The sequence below is a fragment of the Momordica charantia genome (assembly GCF_013281855.1).
Source record: "Momordica charantia cultivar OHB3-1 chromosome 6 unlocalized genomic scaffold, Mcharantia_2.0 BLBB01000006.1, whole genome shotgun sequence".
Taxonomy (NCBI): domain Eukaryota; kingdom Viridiplantae; phylum Streptophyta; class Magnoliopsida; order Cucurbitales; family Cucurbitaceae; genus Momordica; species Momordica charantia.
In genome coordinates, this window is record NW_028275164.1 from 100661 (window position 1) to 117967 (window position 17307).

At 39.6% G+C, this 17307-nt stretch overlaps 2 protein-coding genes and 1 long non-coding RNA gene across 3 annotated transcripts; 2 read left to right on the forward strand and 1 right to left on the reverse strand.

Annotated features, from left to right (window-relative positions):
• Window positions 1–265: 265 nt before the first annotated feature.
• On the reverse strand, window positions 266–1572 carry CHLM (magnesium-protoporphyrin IX methyltransferase). The gene is made up of 2 exons (XM_022279855.2): window positions 932–1572; window positions 266–763 (listed from the first exon to the last, which is right to left on the reverse strand). The coding sequence occupies exons 1-2, from the start codon at window positions 1496–1498 to the stop codon at window positions 383–385; spliced, it is 948 nt and encodes a 315-aa protein (XP_022135547.1). The 5' UTR covers window positions 1499–1572; the 3' UTR covers window positions 266–382.
• A 2664-nt stretch (window positions 1573–4236) lies between these two features.
• On the forward strand, window positions 4237–7805 carry LOC111006832 (uncharacterized). The gene is made up of 4 exons (XR_002600899.2): window positions 4237–4642; window positions 5033–5227; window positions 5335–5519; window positions 6612–7805. It is a non-coding gene; the product is annotated as an uncharacterized LOC111006832 (long non-coding RNA).
• Window positions 7806–10339: 2534 nt separating this feature from the next.
• On the forward strand, window positions 10340–15423 carry ARF2 (auxin response factor 2). Its single transcript, XM_022278949.2, has 14 exons — window positions 10340–10865; window positions 10943–11055; window positions 11347–11442; window positions 11592–11648; window positions 11744–11899; window positions 11983–12067; window positions 12343–12433; window positions 12568–12732; window positions 12858–12977; window positions 13173–13248; window positions 13323–14453; window positions 14548–14738; window positions 14832–15036; window positions 15151–15423. Exons 1-13 carry the CDS (start codon window positions 10790–10792, stop codon window positions 15010–15012), a joined length of 2538 nt encoding a protein of 845 aa, XP_022134641.1. The 5' UTR covers window positions 10340–10789; the 3' UTR covers window positions 15013–15036; window positions 15151–15423.
• Window positions 15424–17307: the final 1884 nt, after the last annotated feature.

Here is a 17307-nt window from a genome sequence, read left to right on the forward strand (position 1 = left end):
TGGCGTAGGAAAGGTTGGTTTGAGAGCAGTGCAGTTTTCATGCTTGCAGGCATCCTTTACGAAATTGATAACACACGCTCAATGAGCGAGTGCAGAAGACTGATAGCAGATCCACCCCATGTTGAAAACCAACTCTAATGCCAATTAATACAAGATAGATTAATCAATCCTCCCGAAGTTAGGGAAAATGGGAAGAGGAAAAAGAGGTGGGTGAGCCTGAGGTGACACAAAAACTGCATTCAGATGGATACGAGGGGAGGCAGTGTAAATCGAAATCCGGCAATCGGCATTATAGTTGTTGTAATAAGTTGAGGAAGAGGAAGAATGATATAGTGATACAAAGGGAACAATAGACGTAGAGTACTAGAAGGGGTGTGAATCGTCAAACTGGAACTGCCTCAACCAATCTGGCAAAGTAAAACTGGGTGGTGATTAGACCCCTCTTCCTTATTTTCCACCCAACTTTCCGCAGTGCGGTCTCTACGTCTACCTCTGAGTGCAGATATGCCCTGGTTGCCTTGGAAGGTCCTGGGAACAACTCCCCCACCCTCTTCAGGAGATCGTAGTAAAATGTTTTTGGCGCAAAGCTCATGATCAAACGCTTCTCAGCCAGCGATGCAAGGTGCGCAATCATCCCGTCTGCCTTGTTCTGGGGGTAGTGTATCAGAACATCCAGACATACCACCGTATCATACTTCCCCTCCAAGCTCTCCAAATCTCTCACTTCAAATTCTGGCATCACGCCTACAAGCTCTTCTTTTGCCTGCACCACTCCCCACTCACCTCAGTTCAAAAACAGCATAAACGTCCTAATTGTAACAATCAATTTAACCAAAGTATTTGCACACCAATCCTTTCCTTATCCTTATTCAAAACAGCATCTTATCCTTGAGCAGTTCAAAAATAGAATTGAGAAATTGAGGAATTGCACCTTGTTTTGGGCTTCCAGGACCATAGCAGCAGAAATGTCGCTGGCGAAGACGATGGCGCCTTCCTTAGCCAGGGGAATGGATAAGCTACCGGTTCCACAGCCAGCATCACACACTGTTACTCCTGCGAGTGGCCCATCGTCCTTCAACATGGCCATCACATTCTCCACGGTCTTGGAGTGCCCCAACCTAATGTCTCGCTGCACCCGGTTCACATCATCCGTCTCTCCGTATATTTTCTTCCACCTCTGAAACCCCGAATTGTTAAAATATTCTCTCACCACATCCTTGTCGACGCCGCCCACCTCTTCGGCCTGGAGACGGCGGCGTCTCTCCGGGTCGGTGAGAGATACGAGGGCAGCCAATGCGGCAACCGAACCTCCACCGATTGCTGCAATTGTGGCCCCGTCGACGAGGGGGAGTTCCGTGGCCACGGCGGACACCGGTGGGGTTCTGGGAAATTTAATGAGCTTGGGAGGGGGTGGACACAGAAACAATCTGGATTTGGAATTTGAAGTAGAATCGGCGTGGAAGCAAAGTGTGGGATATAAAGACGCGGAGTGAGCCATGGTTCCGGGGGAACTGAGTCTGAGGCTATGGCTTCCTCGGCTACGTGTAAATAAATTCTGATCTCTAATCTCGACCGGCGAAGGCCAACCAAATCCACACATCCTTTTGGGATTATCCTCCCCTGATTCTCTTGGGTCCCACACCCACCCTTGCCGCTCACCTCACCGTCAAATTCTACCATTTTTTTAGAGTAAACACTGTGTACGGGTGACGGTCGTAACCGTCAACCTCACAAGGTCGTCAGTTGTCGCCATCGAATGTCTCGGTTTAATTTCTTTTTACTCGAGTCTCATATTTGTTATATTATAAACTTTGTTAAATCTTACTCTTATTTTCTTATACCAGTCCTTAATCATTAATAAGTTTGTACGGTAACTTTAACACAAATTGTCATGTTAAATAAATATCAAATTAATACAGTAACAATAGAAGTTTATTAAACATTGAAAAGTTTAAAAATCTATTAAAAACTTTAAAAATTATAAACAATGTGGCTCACAGGTGAGAACCATGGTATTTTTCATTTTATAAAGCCAATAAAGATGTAAAAGAAGGGTGTTTCCTTTATTTGCTTCACATTTATGTTAACTGTTACAGGTTACCAGGCTTTATAAGGCAAGAGAGCATGCTGAAGTTGAATTCATTGTAAGTAGCACAAACTCACAGGATATTAATATGCATTTTCAACAAACTATTTCTCTCTTATTTTGGAAACATAGCACCAACGTAAATTTGATTTCATATTGGGTCGATGCCAATACCTGTTGATGATGGAATTGGCCAAAGACTAAAGAGGCCACAACTCAGATTTCAAGTACAATTCAAAATAACAGAAAGTTTCATACTGATTCTAATGGTCGTGATTTCGTCCAAAGGATAGGGTGTGATTAAGCATAATATATTGATTTTATGGTGTTTGAGTAGTTCCAATCAACCTTGGATTGCTATGCTGTGAGTGATAGAATCATTTTTGGTTGCGGACTGAATAGGTCGGTTTGTTGTTTTGGCAGGTGCAAGATTATGGAAAAGACTGGAATAACAACAGATTTAGCCTAAATAATTGAGACTTTGTCCATGAAATTATTTATTTGGCTCACATATATAAGGTTTGCATGAATTGGAGAATGGAAAAGTTCTCTTGCGTTTGGCTCACTGACATAGGTGAATGAAACTCTTTATTATCTGCGTTTCTACAAGAATTGATGCGTGTGCTTCAACTGTCTCTTGTGATGTCTAAATACACTATTTATTCTCTTTGGTGTTTCAAATGCAAGGTTGGAGAGGACAAAGATATTTCATTGATGGCTACTGTTGAACTAAGGAAGTTGTTTCCCAAAATAAAGGTAGAACGATTATTCCTTTATCTGTTAAATGGAATGGTATAAAAGTTGAGAGTAGCGAGAAGGAAAACCAACCCACCCAACTGCTTTATCTGCACTGCCTGCGACTTGCTACTTGTACTTCTACTGACGGTACTGGTAGAGTAATTTCTTCAACTTTTAAGCTTGTGATTTTTTTCTCTACTTCGTCCACAATGTTGGACGTCAACATTTGAACTTCAGTATGCTCGAACTCGTATTTATGACTTTACAGAAGTTACTTTAGGATTCATAATTCAAAGTTGAGCCTCCTATTGACACAAAATTCAGCTTTATGCTAAATTCATGGGTTTCAAATGTCTGATAACTTTCTAATAAAATTTATTAGATACAAAATACAAAATTTTCAGCCGATATAAGATTGAAACTTCACAATTTATTAAATACTCTAAAGTCTATTAGGTACAAAAATAAAAGTTCATGGACTTGTTAGCCACAAGTTTCAATTAAACTTGTAATTTAACCTATCAAAATTTACTGTTATAGCTCACTGTTTAATTTTATGGAACTAGACTTAAATCTAGATACTCGTTCGATTTTCAGTAACTCACTTATTAATTTTAACTTTAAGTATTGTAAAAACCTCTACAATTTATTAATTTCAATGAAATACTTTGTAACAAATAAGTTTGATTATTATCTAAAAAAAAAGTTTGATTAATACACACATTGACCATTGAATACCTTATAGAGATTTTAATGGGTGGCGAAATTGGCACTTATATTTTCAAATCTTTTGCACATAAAAATAATTTTACAAATATGACAATTTTTTAATATTTCTCACAACTATTTTGACATTTTTACTTAATACCTTTTTCTCCGTATACATAGATGTACCGTTTTTACATCAATCACTAGTAGAAGTCTATTATTGATGATGTTATCGGTGATACCTCATTTTCATTTTATTCTACTGGTTTGACATATCAATGATAGACCAAATAGTAAACTATCTATTGGATTTTTTTTTCACACATTTGTATCCAAGCTAGACTTGAAATTGTTCTGATATTTGCAATTTTTTCAGCTTGGGCCATATCTGCTATTACTTTGGCTACATTTATGCAATTACCCCAATAATTTATAGACTCACAAATTTCAATAAATTTGTTTTCTCTAAAATCTTATCAATTTCATAACCGAACATGCATTTATAATTTTAACATTAATTTGTAATCTCGTAATTTTGAAATCATATATAATTTTAATTATTCTAAAAATAAATATGAAAGAAAAAAGAGAAAAATGGTTCAAATGGATTTTGACTGATATTTTTTTTCTAAAATTCGGAAGGGTTTATTTATTTATTTTTTTCCGAGCTCTTTGATGTCAGTCTAACAAGCGAAGCATCGATGTTTTTTTTTTTTTTTTTTTTTTAATGTTCATCGCTTCACAATAAACAAACAATGGTTTCAAGATTTTCGCATGACGAACCCCGGACACCGTGCAATTAGAAGCTTGCAAGAGTACGAGGCCGCGCGCTTAAATGGATTCAGAAATCCTTCATTTTAAAGTTAAATAGAAGATCTCGATAGCCATGGATGGAATTGGCCCTGTACTGGGTTTACTTCGGAGAGTCGGAGACAGATGTTTCACCACGTCATTGTGATGGCCCATCACCGATCCTAATGACGAAGATCATGGAGCTGGAGGAGGAAGATCAACCATTGTTCCTGAATCAAAATCCTACCTCCACACCGTGTCTATGCCTAGGTTTTCACAGCGATCGGTGTTGCTTTATTTGATGAACTCCTTATGATGGTACGTTCTATGTCCCTGTCTCTGTTTTTGTCGGGCATGAACTCGAGATTCTCCAACTTCCTTGCATCGTTTTGGAATTGTGACATATAGTGGTCAGGACGTGTGTGACCGAGTTTGATGCCTGATGTGGAATTAGTTGGTAGGTTTCAAGTTGTTACAGCTGCTGTCCACTTCGTCTGTGCCCTTCCATTGCCTTGACTGCGCGGCTTCTCTTTTGTATAAAATTTTCAACTGTTCTTGTTCTAAAACCTGAAATTAGAAGCGAGTTGTATTTCTATCTTTAATGTGATAAGAAGTTCTGTCCTCATTCTTTTATTATACAAGAGTCACTGGCTTGGGGAATTGTACCGGACTTGCTAAATTAAACTTGTATTGTGTAATCATTTTTAGGGGAACTGCAATGCCTTAGAACAAATTATAGTCCTTTAAGAGAGAATGGAGAGTGAATCGAATCCATTGTCTAGCAAATGGTGGACGTCAAGACAACAAGTTCAATCACAGATGGGTTGGTTTATATGAAGGAGGAACATTCTTCATTCTTCTTAATTACAATGAAATCATTTACCTTTGGGTGTTGGCATAGTGGTAAGAAATTTGAGTGTCAACACTCATGTCCCAAGTTCTAGTCCCATTGTGTTCTAAATTTGAAAATTACAATGAAATCATTTACAATTTTTTATGAACATCTTTAGTTTCAGTACGAGGAGTCAGGATGTCAAGAATGCAAAATGAAAATGCTCCCCAGGTTAAGGAGGAGCGAGGATGCAGAGTTACGAGGAGTGGGAAGAGTTGTACACTGGGGGGGCACCATTTGAATCCAAAGCTTTCTTGCTCTATCAAAATGCATAAAATAAGAACTAGAAGACCTTTACACATGGTAAGGCAACTGTACTATCACTTTCCTAATTTGCTACTTACCTTTTAATTGGTTGGCAGGTTTCTAATGCTGACCATCATATTATATTTTTGATAAATAGGAGAGCTTTTCTATAAAAAAAAATTGTATTGGTATTTTAATGGTAGTCAACGAGAAGATTCCTATGGTAGGTAAGTATTGTTCTGCCTCTACGTTTCTCTCCATGAATCTCTTCAATTGGATAATACTAGAGCATAGCATATGGTCCTTATTCCAATGCCAATTGTTTATCATGTGATCTCTATTATTATTTTTTTTCCTCTAAAGATTGCCTCCACTTGGTTGGTTGCGCTCTGAATTATTTTGTTTTCAGTTCATGTATCTAAAACTGTCTCTCGTGCTACGGAAGTAAGGACACAATAATCTAGAGAGATGGAAATTGTGGAAAGTATATTGTTGGCACGTATCTTAACTCGGGGCTCTTGAACATGAATAAATTTAATCATCTATATTGGATATCTTAACACTTTCACTCATCTGTGGGCTTGGAAAATTTGCACAAGACCAAACAAGTGGAAATGAAAATAAATGGGAAGTAAATGACAATACAAGGTTCGAACACAAGACCTTACACTCTGATGCCATCTTAAATATGAATAAACGACCAACGAACCCAAAAGCTTTACCCTAACCCATAAGCTTAAGCTTTTGGGTTCATTGGTGGTTTAAATAGTGTTTAAGATGGTATAGTGCAGGAGGTCTTGTGTTCAAATGGATGCATTGTTATTTCCTCTCATTTTATTATTTATTTAAGTCTCGTGCAATTTTCCAAGCACACGAGTGAGAGGGAGCATTAGATATCCAATATAAATTATTAAATTTACTCTAACTCATCTGTTTAAGCTTTTGGGTTCATTAGTGGTTTAATAATGTTTAAGAGGGGCCAATATGAAAGTATGATCCCCGAACTGAAAAGTCTTTTTGTTATGCGAAATATTATGCGAAATATTGAAGTCAGAGACTCCCAAGGATATATTGGTTTGCTACTTCTAATTAGGATGGTTCGCGAGATATTGGTCAGATGTTTGATCCTTAGTGATTTTGGTGATACAGATCTCCTGACGAGCAGTATTAATCAGCGGCAGTGTTGATGTGCGCTAACCAATGAGTCAGGAGTTAGAGGTACAGAAAGGTGGATGATGATGGTGTAAATGCAAGTTGGTGGTAAGAAGGCGGGAGTTTATAGCGCTATCAAGGGTCCACAACTCATAAGCGTATCAAGCATGAAACTCTCCTCTGTTATGGATCTTGGTTTTCTCTTTGCCGTGATGCAATGCGGCTGATATTTCGAATTGCCGGCTGTTGAATTAATCTGATTGTTGGTTAGTTGTTAAGTTACAATAATTACCTGGCAGTAGACAGCAAGTAGGAGGTGAAGGTGTGGCTAATAGATGAATGTGCATGCAGGTAGAGCGTTATAGGAGAAATAAAGTTGGCGATGGCGCCGGGAGTGGGAGGGGCGGGTTTAGGAAAGGCAAGCGAGTAGAGTTTGTAGGAATGTGTTTCCCATTTGCATGAGTAAGGGACGAGACTATTCGTATTGTGTCAGAAAGTCCATTGGCCATGCTGAAACTGGGGAGGGCACCATGCTCTGTCTCATGATTATGTTCTGATATTTATGGTTGAAAGAGTGAGTGTGACCCACCAGCTTATATATTGCGGTTCGTTCACAGCACGCACGCCGACGGAGTGGAGCAGAGCAGCATTACCATACATTACCCAACCCAAGTTTTGCTGTAATTAATATTCATACAAGTATGGTGACTGGTGAGATAGATAGACGAATGTGTGGGGGGTGGGATTGGGATATGTTGTGTTTATTATTATTGGGTGAAGTAAGGTGTTATATGTGCGTTGGGGAAGCCGATGAAGAACGAATAATGTAGTAGGTAGATGGAACAGTAGAGGAGGAAATTAATTGTAAGTGCATTGTGTGTGTGTGTGTGTTGTAGATTTCACGATTAAGATGTGTCGTAGCAACTTGAAGATAGTTCAAGGCGTTTTTAGGTTTTTGCTCCCATAAAAATTGTATTATATTAATGTATGGCGACAAGGTGATGGCTGGATGTCGGCAAAACAGGTGTTATTAGAGAGAGGTGAAACGTGATTATAGTAAGGAGCCGGTACTGGGATGGACAATGCAATCATTTCACACGTGGGGTATATCTTTTTACCTTCTCTTCTATATTGTTTCTATAATATAATGGGATGTGAAAAGGATGGTTTAACCTCCAAATTTGATATTTATTATATTTGTGGGGAGTGATGCTTCCGGTTTGTTTTGTTTAGGCTTAGGAGGCGTTCGTATATATTATTATTAACAAAAGCGAGCAGCGGAAGTCTGAAAAACGTGAGATGCATTAGATGGCAGATAGAGCAGGAGCGGCTGGGCAGGGTTTTTTGGTTTGTTTTCATTTGTTATAGAGTAAGCTTGAGGTTGAAAATACCAATACCAAACAGAGTTCAGAGTTGAATTAATTTCAAATATGAACGATGATTCTTTAACGAGTGGGGGTGGAAATGGAATGCGTAATTACGTGATACACCAAAACAAGGTCGTCGTGGTCCAAGCTTTGTCAGTCGCCTTTCTCCATTATTCAACTTTTTTTTTTTCCTCATGGGGGTGGGGGATGATTTAATTTGTAGTCGTGGTTGACTCATTGTTGGAATATATTTTTGTTGGAAAGTAGACAATGGTTGCTTTCCTCAACAAGATAGTGGACCTCCACCCTTGACCTGACCCATTTCACTTTCTTAATTTCCCCTTCTTCTGCTGCCTCACATGTATCTATCTCATTGTTCTTTGCATTTCAATTTTCAACCAACCGCAACCAGTCCCTCCCATGGGGCAGTGCCAAAGCCAATGGTATTCAGATGGAAGCCGCAGCACCAAAATAAGATGGTTGAAATTTAGGGTTCTCTAGGGTTTTGCAAAAAGAAAGAAGAGAGGGAGAGGTGAAGTGGGGAAGGGATTCATGATTCATGTGTTGGTTGGTGTAGCCGGCTGTAGGGTACCAACCAAAGGCAATGGCAGCGTGTTGCCTGCCGGCTGCCCCTACCTCTGCCCATTTTGAAACAGAAAAAGAAAGAATGGGCAACAAAAATAACATTAACAGCGAATCATAACTTTCACAGTTGAGTTGAGTAGCCAGCCTCCAAAAGAAAACTAGGGCTGTCTTTGTAGACACACGCGTCGACGTGTGAGTGGGGAGAACGTGTTGATCGTCTATTGGCTGCTCCTTAAAGAATCTTTATCGTATAAAGTTGTTAAACTGATTTGAATTGTGGATTTCAAGTCCGCGGATTTCGCCTCACCAATCCTGAATCCACCCCACTTGGCCCTCGTGCTGGGGTGGGGACCCAACCCTCCGCTGTCTGCTGGCACTGCTGTGGAGCTTTTATTTAGCCTGAACCTGAAACCTGAAGCCTGAAGCTAAGGCCGGATCAGGACAAGTCAGTGTATATATATATATATATATATTTTTTTTTTTTAAAAGAAAAGAAAAGGACTGGGAGGAGGGTTTGATGTTTGGTTTGGCCATCTAAAATCTAATATAATATTTGAAATTTGAATGATATAGGAATAGGAATATATAATAAAAAAAGAGAGCAAGAGAGAGAGAGGGAGGAGGGTTGTCAGTGGGTTGGGAGTCAAAGGAGAGGGTGTGAGAAATAGAAGTGTCGAGGAGAGAGGAAGCAGAGGGCCGGGCCCACCTAATTGTTATCTTAGTTACTGGGTCGAAGAATTGGAAGTGCAGTAAGGTGTTATATGCATTACCAATTTACTTGTGGGCTGCAGCAATAGCAATTAGAAATTAGGATGCGTAATTGTGTATTGGAGTACAAGAATATATTACATATGTGAGCGACTAGCGAGGGAGGAATGAGTTTGGGGTTTGTTAGTATAAATTAGAATGAAGTGGAAGTGAAACGTATGTAGTATGCTGTATGTATATAGGTTTTGGTAGTCTACTGGTAAAATATTAATGGATGAGTTGGACCCCACCCATGATGTCGACGATGGGGTTATCCTCAGCTTTAGCAGCAGTTCGTACACAGCTTTGTTGTTTCGGCTCGTGATCCTTCCCTTCCTCAAATGCCAAGGCCCCCCCGGCCCCCTTCTCCTTTTACAGCCACACCTCTCTCTTTGTGAATTAATCTTGTATTACCATTACACGGTTGTTGTGTAAAAGGGGCTAAAGAAATTATAATTATAATAAATAATAAAAAAAGGAGTGAAGGGGACAAAGATTCCAACTCTATTTTGTTGCTTTAGCCCATACACGCCACAACTGCTATTACATTACACAACACACCTGGGTCCCACTCTCCAAATCTACACGTGACCCTTCCTCAAATATTTCCCCCCCTCTCTCTGCTGTAAGTTTAAGTGTTGTGCTTGTGACTTGTTTGGGTGGGAGGGAGTTTTACCCTTTCAATTACAATGAGAGTGGTTGGGTTTTGAAATTTAAATTAAAAAAAAAAAGAAAAAGAAAAAGAAAAAGGAGAAAAAAGGGTTTAAGGAAGTAAAGTATGGTTAGGGAAGCGTGGAGTGAAGGAAGGAAGAGGGAAACGTGGTGGTTGAGGAGTGGAGGAAGGTAGTGAGTGACACATGTTAAGCATCCAATCCAAGGCTGCCCGTAGATACCACGACAAACCCATTCCCACGTTTGTATTTCTCACGCCGTTACCCCTTCTCTCAATCACACCCCGACACCTATTAACGGCGTCCGCTCGAATTATTGCCCCTCCCATCCTCTCCCTTCTCCTCTCGCTATCCTTTTCCAATCTTCACCTTCACCCATTCTTCTCCTCATTTTCCCCTCCTCCACCCAATTCACCCCGATGACCTGACCATTCTGCAGCTGCGTCAAAATTACCAAAAGGAAAAAGGATCCCATCCCATCTCACCACTGTTGCAGACAGTTGTAGAAAGGGAGAGAGCAAAGCAACCAAGTCCGAACGAAGGCCAGGCCAGGCGAAGGCGAAGGCAGAGGAGCACCTGAGTTCTGCCACCCCCATCCCAAGCTAGGGTTTCCATTCGATTACTCCTTTCTATGGGGAATCTCAATCTCCCCTCTTTCTCTTTTATCTCGTTCTCAACCTAGGGTTTTCCATCCCACCACCATCTTCCCACTTCTCTTCTCCTCTTTCCCGCTTTTGCATGACACCTACCAATTCCAGTTCCAATTTCCTACCTACCTCCCAGATCTGTCCTCATATTCACTAGAATGGCCTCCTCCGAGGTTTCCATCAACCCCAATTCTGCCAAAGACCCCGATCCACCCATCGCTCTCTCTGCCAGGGGTAATTCTAATTCCTCCCACTTCTAACTTCTTCCTCTTTCTTCTTTTCTCATTCTCCCTCTTTCTCTTTTCCTACAGATGCTGAAATCGCCCTCTACACCGAGCTTTGGAATGCTTGTGCTGGTCCTCTCGTTTCTGTCCCTCGCGAGAAAGAGCGCGTCTTCTACTTCCCCCAGGGCCACATCGAACAGGTTTTTCCTACCTTAATCTCTTCTTATAATATCATCATTCTATTTTCCTCCCTTCCTTTCACTCTTATTTATTATTATTATTTATTATTTTAAATTTCTTCTTTATCTAAAGCTCACATTTGCTTGCGTTTCATAATTCTCTTTTCCCAACTCAAAAGTTGCTTTTATGGAAAGCTTCAACCCTATTTTCACCTCAGAATGCTATGTTTTTTTATTTGTTAGCGTGCTTTCTAATCTCGATTTCTATTCAACTTTCCCGATGATCGGTTATTTGTTTGGTTCTTGAATCAGGTGGAAGCATCCACTAATCAAGTGGCGGACCAACAGATGCCTGTTTATAACCTTCCATCCAAGATCCTCTGCCGCGTTATTAATGTTCACTTAAAGGTACCGGTTGTTTAATTCTTAGACATAATTAGCAAACTGCTGTTTTCTTCTCTTTTAACAAACATCTGTGAAGTTGCAGGCACGGAGATTTCTACCAGGTAGTTTTTCTTTGTTATTGATGTGAGAAAACCTATGTCTGTGAATTGCAGGCTGAGCCGGACACTGATGAGGTATTTGCACAAATAACTTTGCTTCCAGAGGCTAATGTAAATTCCCTTCTTTATCTTACAGTTTTAAATGTTTAATTTAGCTTCTTATTTGATCTTTGATCTTGATGAACTGATGTGTTCCTTAAATACAGCAAGATGAGGATGCTGTGGACAAGGAACCCCCTCCTCCTCCCCCACGGAGATTTCATGTGCATTCCTTTTGCAAGACTCTGACTGCTTCTGACACCAGTACTCATGGGGGATTCTCAGTCTTGAGACGCCATGCTGACGAATGTCTTCCACCACTGGTTGGTACATTTGTAGTTTATATAGATTTGGATGAATTGTGATGGTATTTCTTTACTGAATGTCAAAGAGTTCACTTTGCTAGGACATGTCACGACAGCCTCCAACCCAGGAGTTGGTTGCAAAGGATTTGCATGGAAGTGAATGGCGTTTTCGTCATATATTTCGAGGTAAAGAATTATGAAATTGAATCTCTTCATGGCTCCCTCGTCTCCTTGCAGGAACAAACTGAGGCCGTGTGGTACAGTTTGTTTTATTAACGAACTCACATAAGTAATATCTGGCTGTTTGGCACAAGTTAGCTCCTTGTGCTGCCAACCTAGAAATTCTCAAGCTTAATGCCACGTGCATTGATTTAATGATATGAAAACATATTTTAACAATCATCATGTTCGTTTGAATTGTTTGATTCCATTTTTTTTAACATTTAAGCTTGGAATATCAGGACAACCACGAAGGCATTTGCTTCAGAGTGGTTGGAGTGTTTTCGTGAGCTCAAAAAGATTGGTTGCAGGAGATGCTTTTATATTCTTGAGGTTTGATGCTTCTTTGATCTGTCATGGGATATCAATATTCAATTATCATGGATGGCAGAACTTTGCTGAACGTGTCATTTATTTTATTTGTCTATGTTTTGGTCAAAATGGAAATAACGTGTATTTGCTGATAGGGGTGAGAATGGAGAACTGCGTGTTGGTGTTAGGCGAGCCATGAGACAACATGGCAATGTCCCCTCGTCAGTCATATCTAGTCATAGCATGCATCTTGGTGTGCTTGCAACTGCTTGGCATGCCATTTCCACAGGCACGATGTTCACCGTCTATTATAAGCCTAGGTAATGCTTTTGTTATGGTATTTTCCCTATTGTGTATATTTTGTGATTTATCCAAGCAGTTTGTACGATGTATGTTTTGCAATTGGATTTTTTGAACCCAAAGCTTTTTGCTGCACGTGTGTCAGGACAAGCCCTTCTGAATTCATTGTTCCATATGACCAGTATATGGAGTCCATTAAGAAGAGCTACACCATAGGAATGAGGTTCAAAATGAGATTTGAAGGTGAAGAAGCTCCTGAGCAGAGGTATGTGCCCATGTAATTGGTAATTTCCGGTCTTACCAGAAAAATTGGTATTGACTGGAGTTTTACCTTGGAGCTATTGGTCGAAATTGCATTCAACTGTCTAATAGTGTTTCCATTTCTTTCTTTCTTAATGAAGTTTGTGGTAATTCTCTAAGGTAACTCATTGACGATACGATTCTAATTCTTATGTTCTAGATTCACGGGCACTATCATTGGATGTGAAGATGCTGATCCCAAGAGGTGGAAAGATTCCAAGTGGAGATGCCTGAAGGTAGTATGAAGTTCTTAAAAGACGTGTAACCTTATTTTTTGAATGTTAATGCAGCCATTTTTATTTTCTTCTAGGTGAGATGGGATGAGACTTCTACTATTTCACGTCCTGAGAGAGTCTCACCTTGGAAAATTGAGCCTGCTCTTGCTCCTCCTGCACTAAACCCAATTCCAATTACTAGGCCTAAAAGGCCTCGATCAAATATGGTGCCTACATCCCCTGATTCCTCTGTCCTTACACGAGAAGGCTCATCAAGATTGGCTGTAGACCCTTCACCAGCCAGTGCATTTACAAGGGTCTTGCAAGGTCAAGAATTCTCGACCTTGAGAGGCAATTTTGGTGATGGTAATGACCCTGATGCAGCTGAAAAGTCTGTTATGTGGCCTCCTTCGCTTGATGATGAGAAGATTGATGTGGTTTCCACGCCTAATAAACATGGAGCAGACAGCTGGATGCCTCCAGGAAGGAGCGAGACAACCTATGCAGATCTTCTGTCAGGTTTTGGAACTAATCTTGATTCTCCGCATGGTGTCCGAGCTGCCATGGGAGATTCAGCAGTAGTAGCTGCGAGTTCAATCAGAAAGCATGCAATGGATCAAGATGGAAAGTTTAACTTCCTTGGTGGTAGGTCATGGTCTGTCATGTCTTCTGGTGGTCTCTCGCTCAACCTGGTTGACTCTAGTCAGAAGGCTCATATTCAGGGTGGTGACTTACCTTACCAAGTGAGAGGAAATGCTACCTTTAATGGCTTCGGTGATCATACCATGGCCCATTGTCATGGAGTTGAACACTCTCGGGGAAACTGGTTCATGCCTCCACCTTCATCTCATTTTGATTATCCAGTTCATTCAACTGAATTGATGTCGAAGCCCATGTTATTTCAGAACCAAGATGTTCTCAAACCCAAAGATGGTAATTGCAAGCTTTTTGGCATCTCTCTCATTAAGAATCCTGCTATTCAAGCTATTCCAGACCCTGCAGGATTTAATAGAAATATGATGAACGAGGCAGATGTTGTGCATCTTAATACACATCAAATGCATTCAAACGAGTCTGGCCTCAAGTCTGAATTATCTAAGGGTTCAAAGTTGGTGGATAAATCCCTTGCTGTCATTGAGGTCGATAAATCACAGCAAACATGCACACAGAACTTGAAGGATGCGCAGAGCAAATCACAGGGTGGTTCAACGAGGAGTTGTACAAAGGTTGCTCTCTTTACTCCCTTTCTCCCACGTTCTTTTAACTTGTTGATTGGTTTGAAGATGGGCCTGAACTGGCATAAGGTATTGTTGATTCCAGGTCCACAAGCAGGGGATTGCACTTGGAAGGTCAGTAGATCTTAGCAAGTTCAATAATTACGATGAATTGGTTGCTGAATTGGACGAACTGTTTGAATTTGGTGGCGAGTTGCTGGCTCCGAAAAAGAATTGGCTCATCGTATATACGGATGATGAAGGTGATATGATGCTTGTTGGAGACGATCCCTGGCAGTAAGGACTTTTCATGCATGATCATCTATTATCTCTTAATTGTCTTAGTGGAATCAAAATCTTGAATAACTTGTGGATTCTTGGCTTTGTCAGGGAGTTTTGTGGCATGGTTCGGAAGATATTTATCTATACAAGAGAGGAGGTGCAGAAGATGAATCCAGCAGGATCCCTAAATTTAAAACGTGATGAGAATCCATCTGTTGGTGAAGGGGAAGAAGCAAAAGAGATTAAAAGTCAGGCAGTACCTTCAATGTCAGCACCCGAGAGTTCTTAGGTCTTTGCTTTTGTGGGGGTATAGGTGAGACCCGAAGTGTATTATTGATGTTCAAATTATTAGAAACTTTAAACGTTTCTATTATTCCATTGCGTGGGTATTCATTTGAATGCTGACAAATTTGTTGTTTTGTGCCAGGTTTTTGGTGCGGTATGAAAGGAGTTAAGCAGAGTAATGCGACGAGGCCAGAAGGCTGCGGCCTTATGTTATAGGTAGATGATAGAAATGATGTATTGAATTTTGGACACGTGAAGTTAGTATTATGGAGTCCACTCTTATACGTAAAAATATGATGTATATGCCCGCCCATAAGTCTTGGGGGCTTGAGTTTCCAGACCATAATTCCACCTTGTATATAGGCTCTTGTAACTCAAGGAATGTAGTGAATCTAAATTCAATTGGGTGCGTTTACTAGTTGTAGTTGGTGGTGTGTGTATCAGCTGGAATCTGCAATTGGTTGCTCTTGCTTTTGCTTGCTGCCTTTATCGTGATGCCAAGGCCAGAAGAAAAGAACACAACACAACACGCTCGCACCAGACCAGTGGAAAGTTGTCTAAAGAGGAGGGAGGATCGGATGAGATGATGGCACTGTAATAAACCTGAGGTTGGGTAATGGCCACGGCTACTTCGAGAACGAAGGGTCCATGGCATGCAATGGAATAAATTTTTATGAAATCAAAGTATATCCGATGCGTGAAAGTCTAGGATGAGCTGCCCTTTATTTCCCCGCCCCTCATCCCTAGTCGAAAGCAAAGATGTTCCCCGTTGGCTATTAACTTTAACGTACACTTCTTTGGGGAGCTTATTTATGCAATGGCTCGGCCAAGGTACCAATTTTTGTGCGTTTGATCATGATGTCAGCTCGCATCGTTGTCTTTACGGGTGTTGTGGGTTTAGTTTCGAATTTCATTTAATTGTTTAGGTTATAAGTTTGTTCAATAAAATGACTTAAGTTGTTAATCTAATCATTAAATATGTTTAGGTTTGATTGAGTCAAGATATTTAAGTTATTTATTCAATCTTTTATTTTAATCCAACTCAAACTTATTTTTTGAATCATCAATTTCTTTTTTAACTGAGAAAAGAATCATCAAATTTTTTTAACATTCTTATGCAGTTTATTTCATGTGTACCGGTTCTTTTTTTTAAATTTATTGACAGCAAAAAATGTTTAGTATAGACTGTATAGTATAGCTTATTATTATTACTACTACTACTACGGGGTGGTCCCAGATATTAGTTGCGTAGAAGGCCATCGTTCTTGACTTTTATCTTAATGGAAGAAAACGTGTGTCGTACACGTTTTATGCTTGTGCTGGAGTATGGGACGATGATGTTTCCATGGTCTAAATTACAGTCATAATAAAAATACACCTAACTTTAAGGGATTTAAACAGAAGCCCTTTTATTTTTTCTTTCCCCCTCAAGAATTGAAGCAATCCCATCTAGAATTCCGGAAGTGTCTAATTTCTAGGATATTACAGACATGTGCAGTCATTAATTGCACATTTCAAGTTATAATACTCACCCAATTTTATTCTGTAGATTTGAATATCGAAAAAAGAGTATATACCTTAATTGCATACTCAAAATATAAATACATGTGTTTCTACGGAAAAAGTTGGAGTAAAAACAATGAGATCTCCAAAAAAAAACCCCAAAGATAAGATCTTGCAAAAAAAGGAGCTAGCACTCCAAAAGTTTTGTTAGTACATGATATTAATTAATCTTGAGTAAAAAAAATCTAATCTCAAAGTTCATAGAGATCGTTGGTGTAAAGAGTTCAAATTCACAATTATCTCCAACATTTCAGGCGTAAAGTACATGTTAAGGGGAGGAAGTATGGTTGTGCAGTTATCCACTCGAATGTTAAAATCGATTTTGGATATAAACACTCGAGTTCGATAATTTTCACCACGAGAGTCCTCCGAACTCCAACTCTTGCCTTACGAGGTCCGTACACGTGGCTTGTCGATCAAGCTATCAATGATGTGTTCCTCACGTGAAATTCCGCCTTCATCACCATGTGTAAATATATTTTAAAAGAAAAATATAATAATTTAATATTGTAGTTATTAGCATCACAAATTTTCTTGTTTGAAATAATAGTTATAGTGTAGCATCCTAAATGATGGAAATCACATTTGAAAATAAAAATAAATTCTATCTCTAAATAGTTATAAATTTCAAATTCGCACTTCATAATTATGATGTTATATTATTAAAAGAATGGTATTTTTTTAAAGTTCTGGAAAATAGACCCACTCTTAGAAACCCTAATTGATAATCATTTCA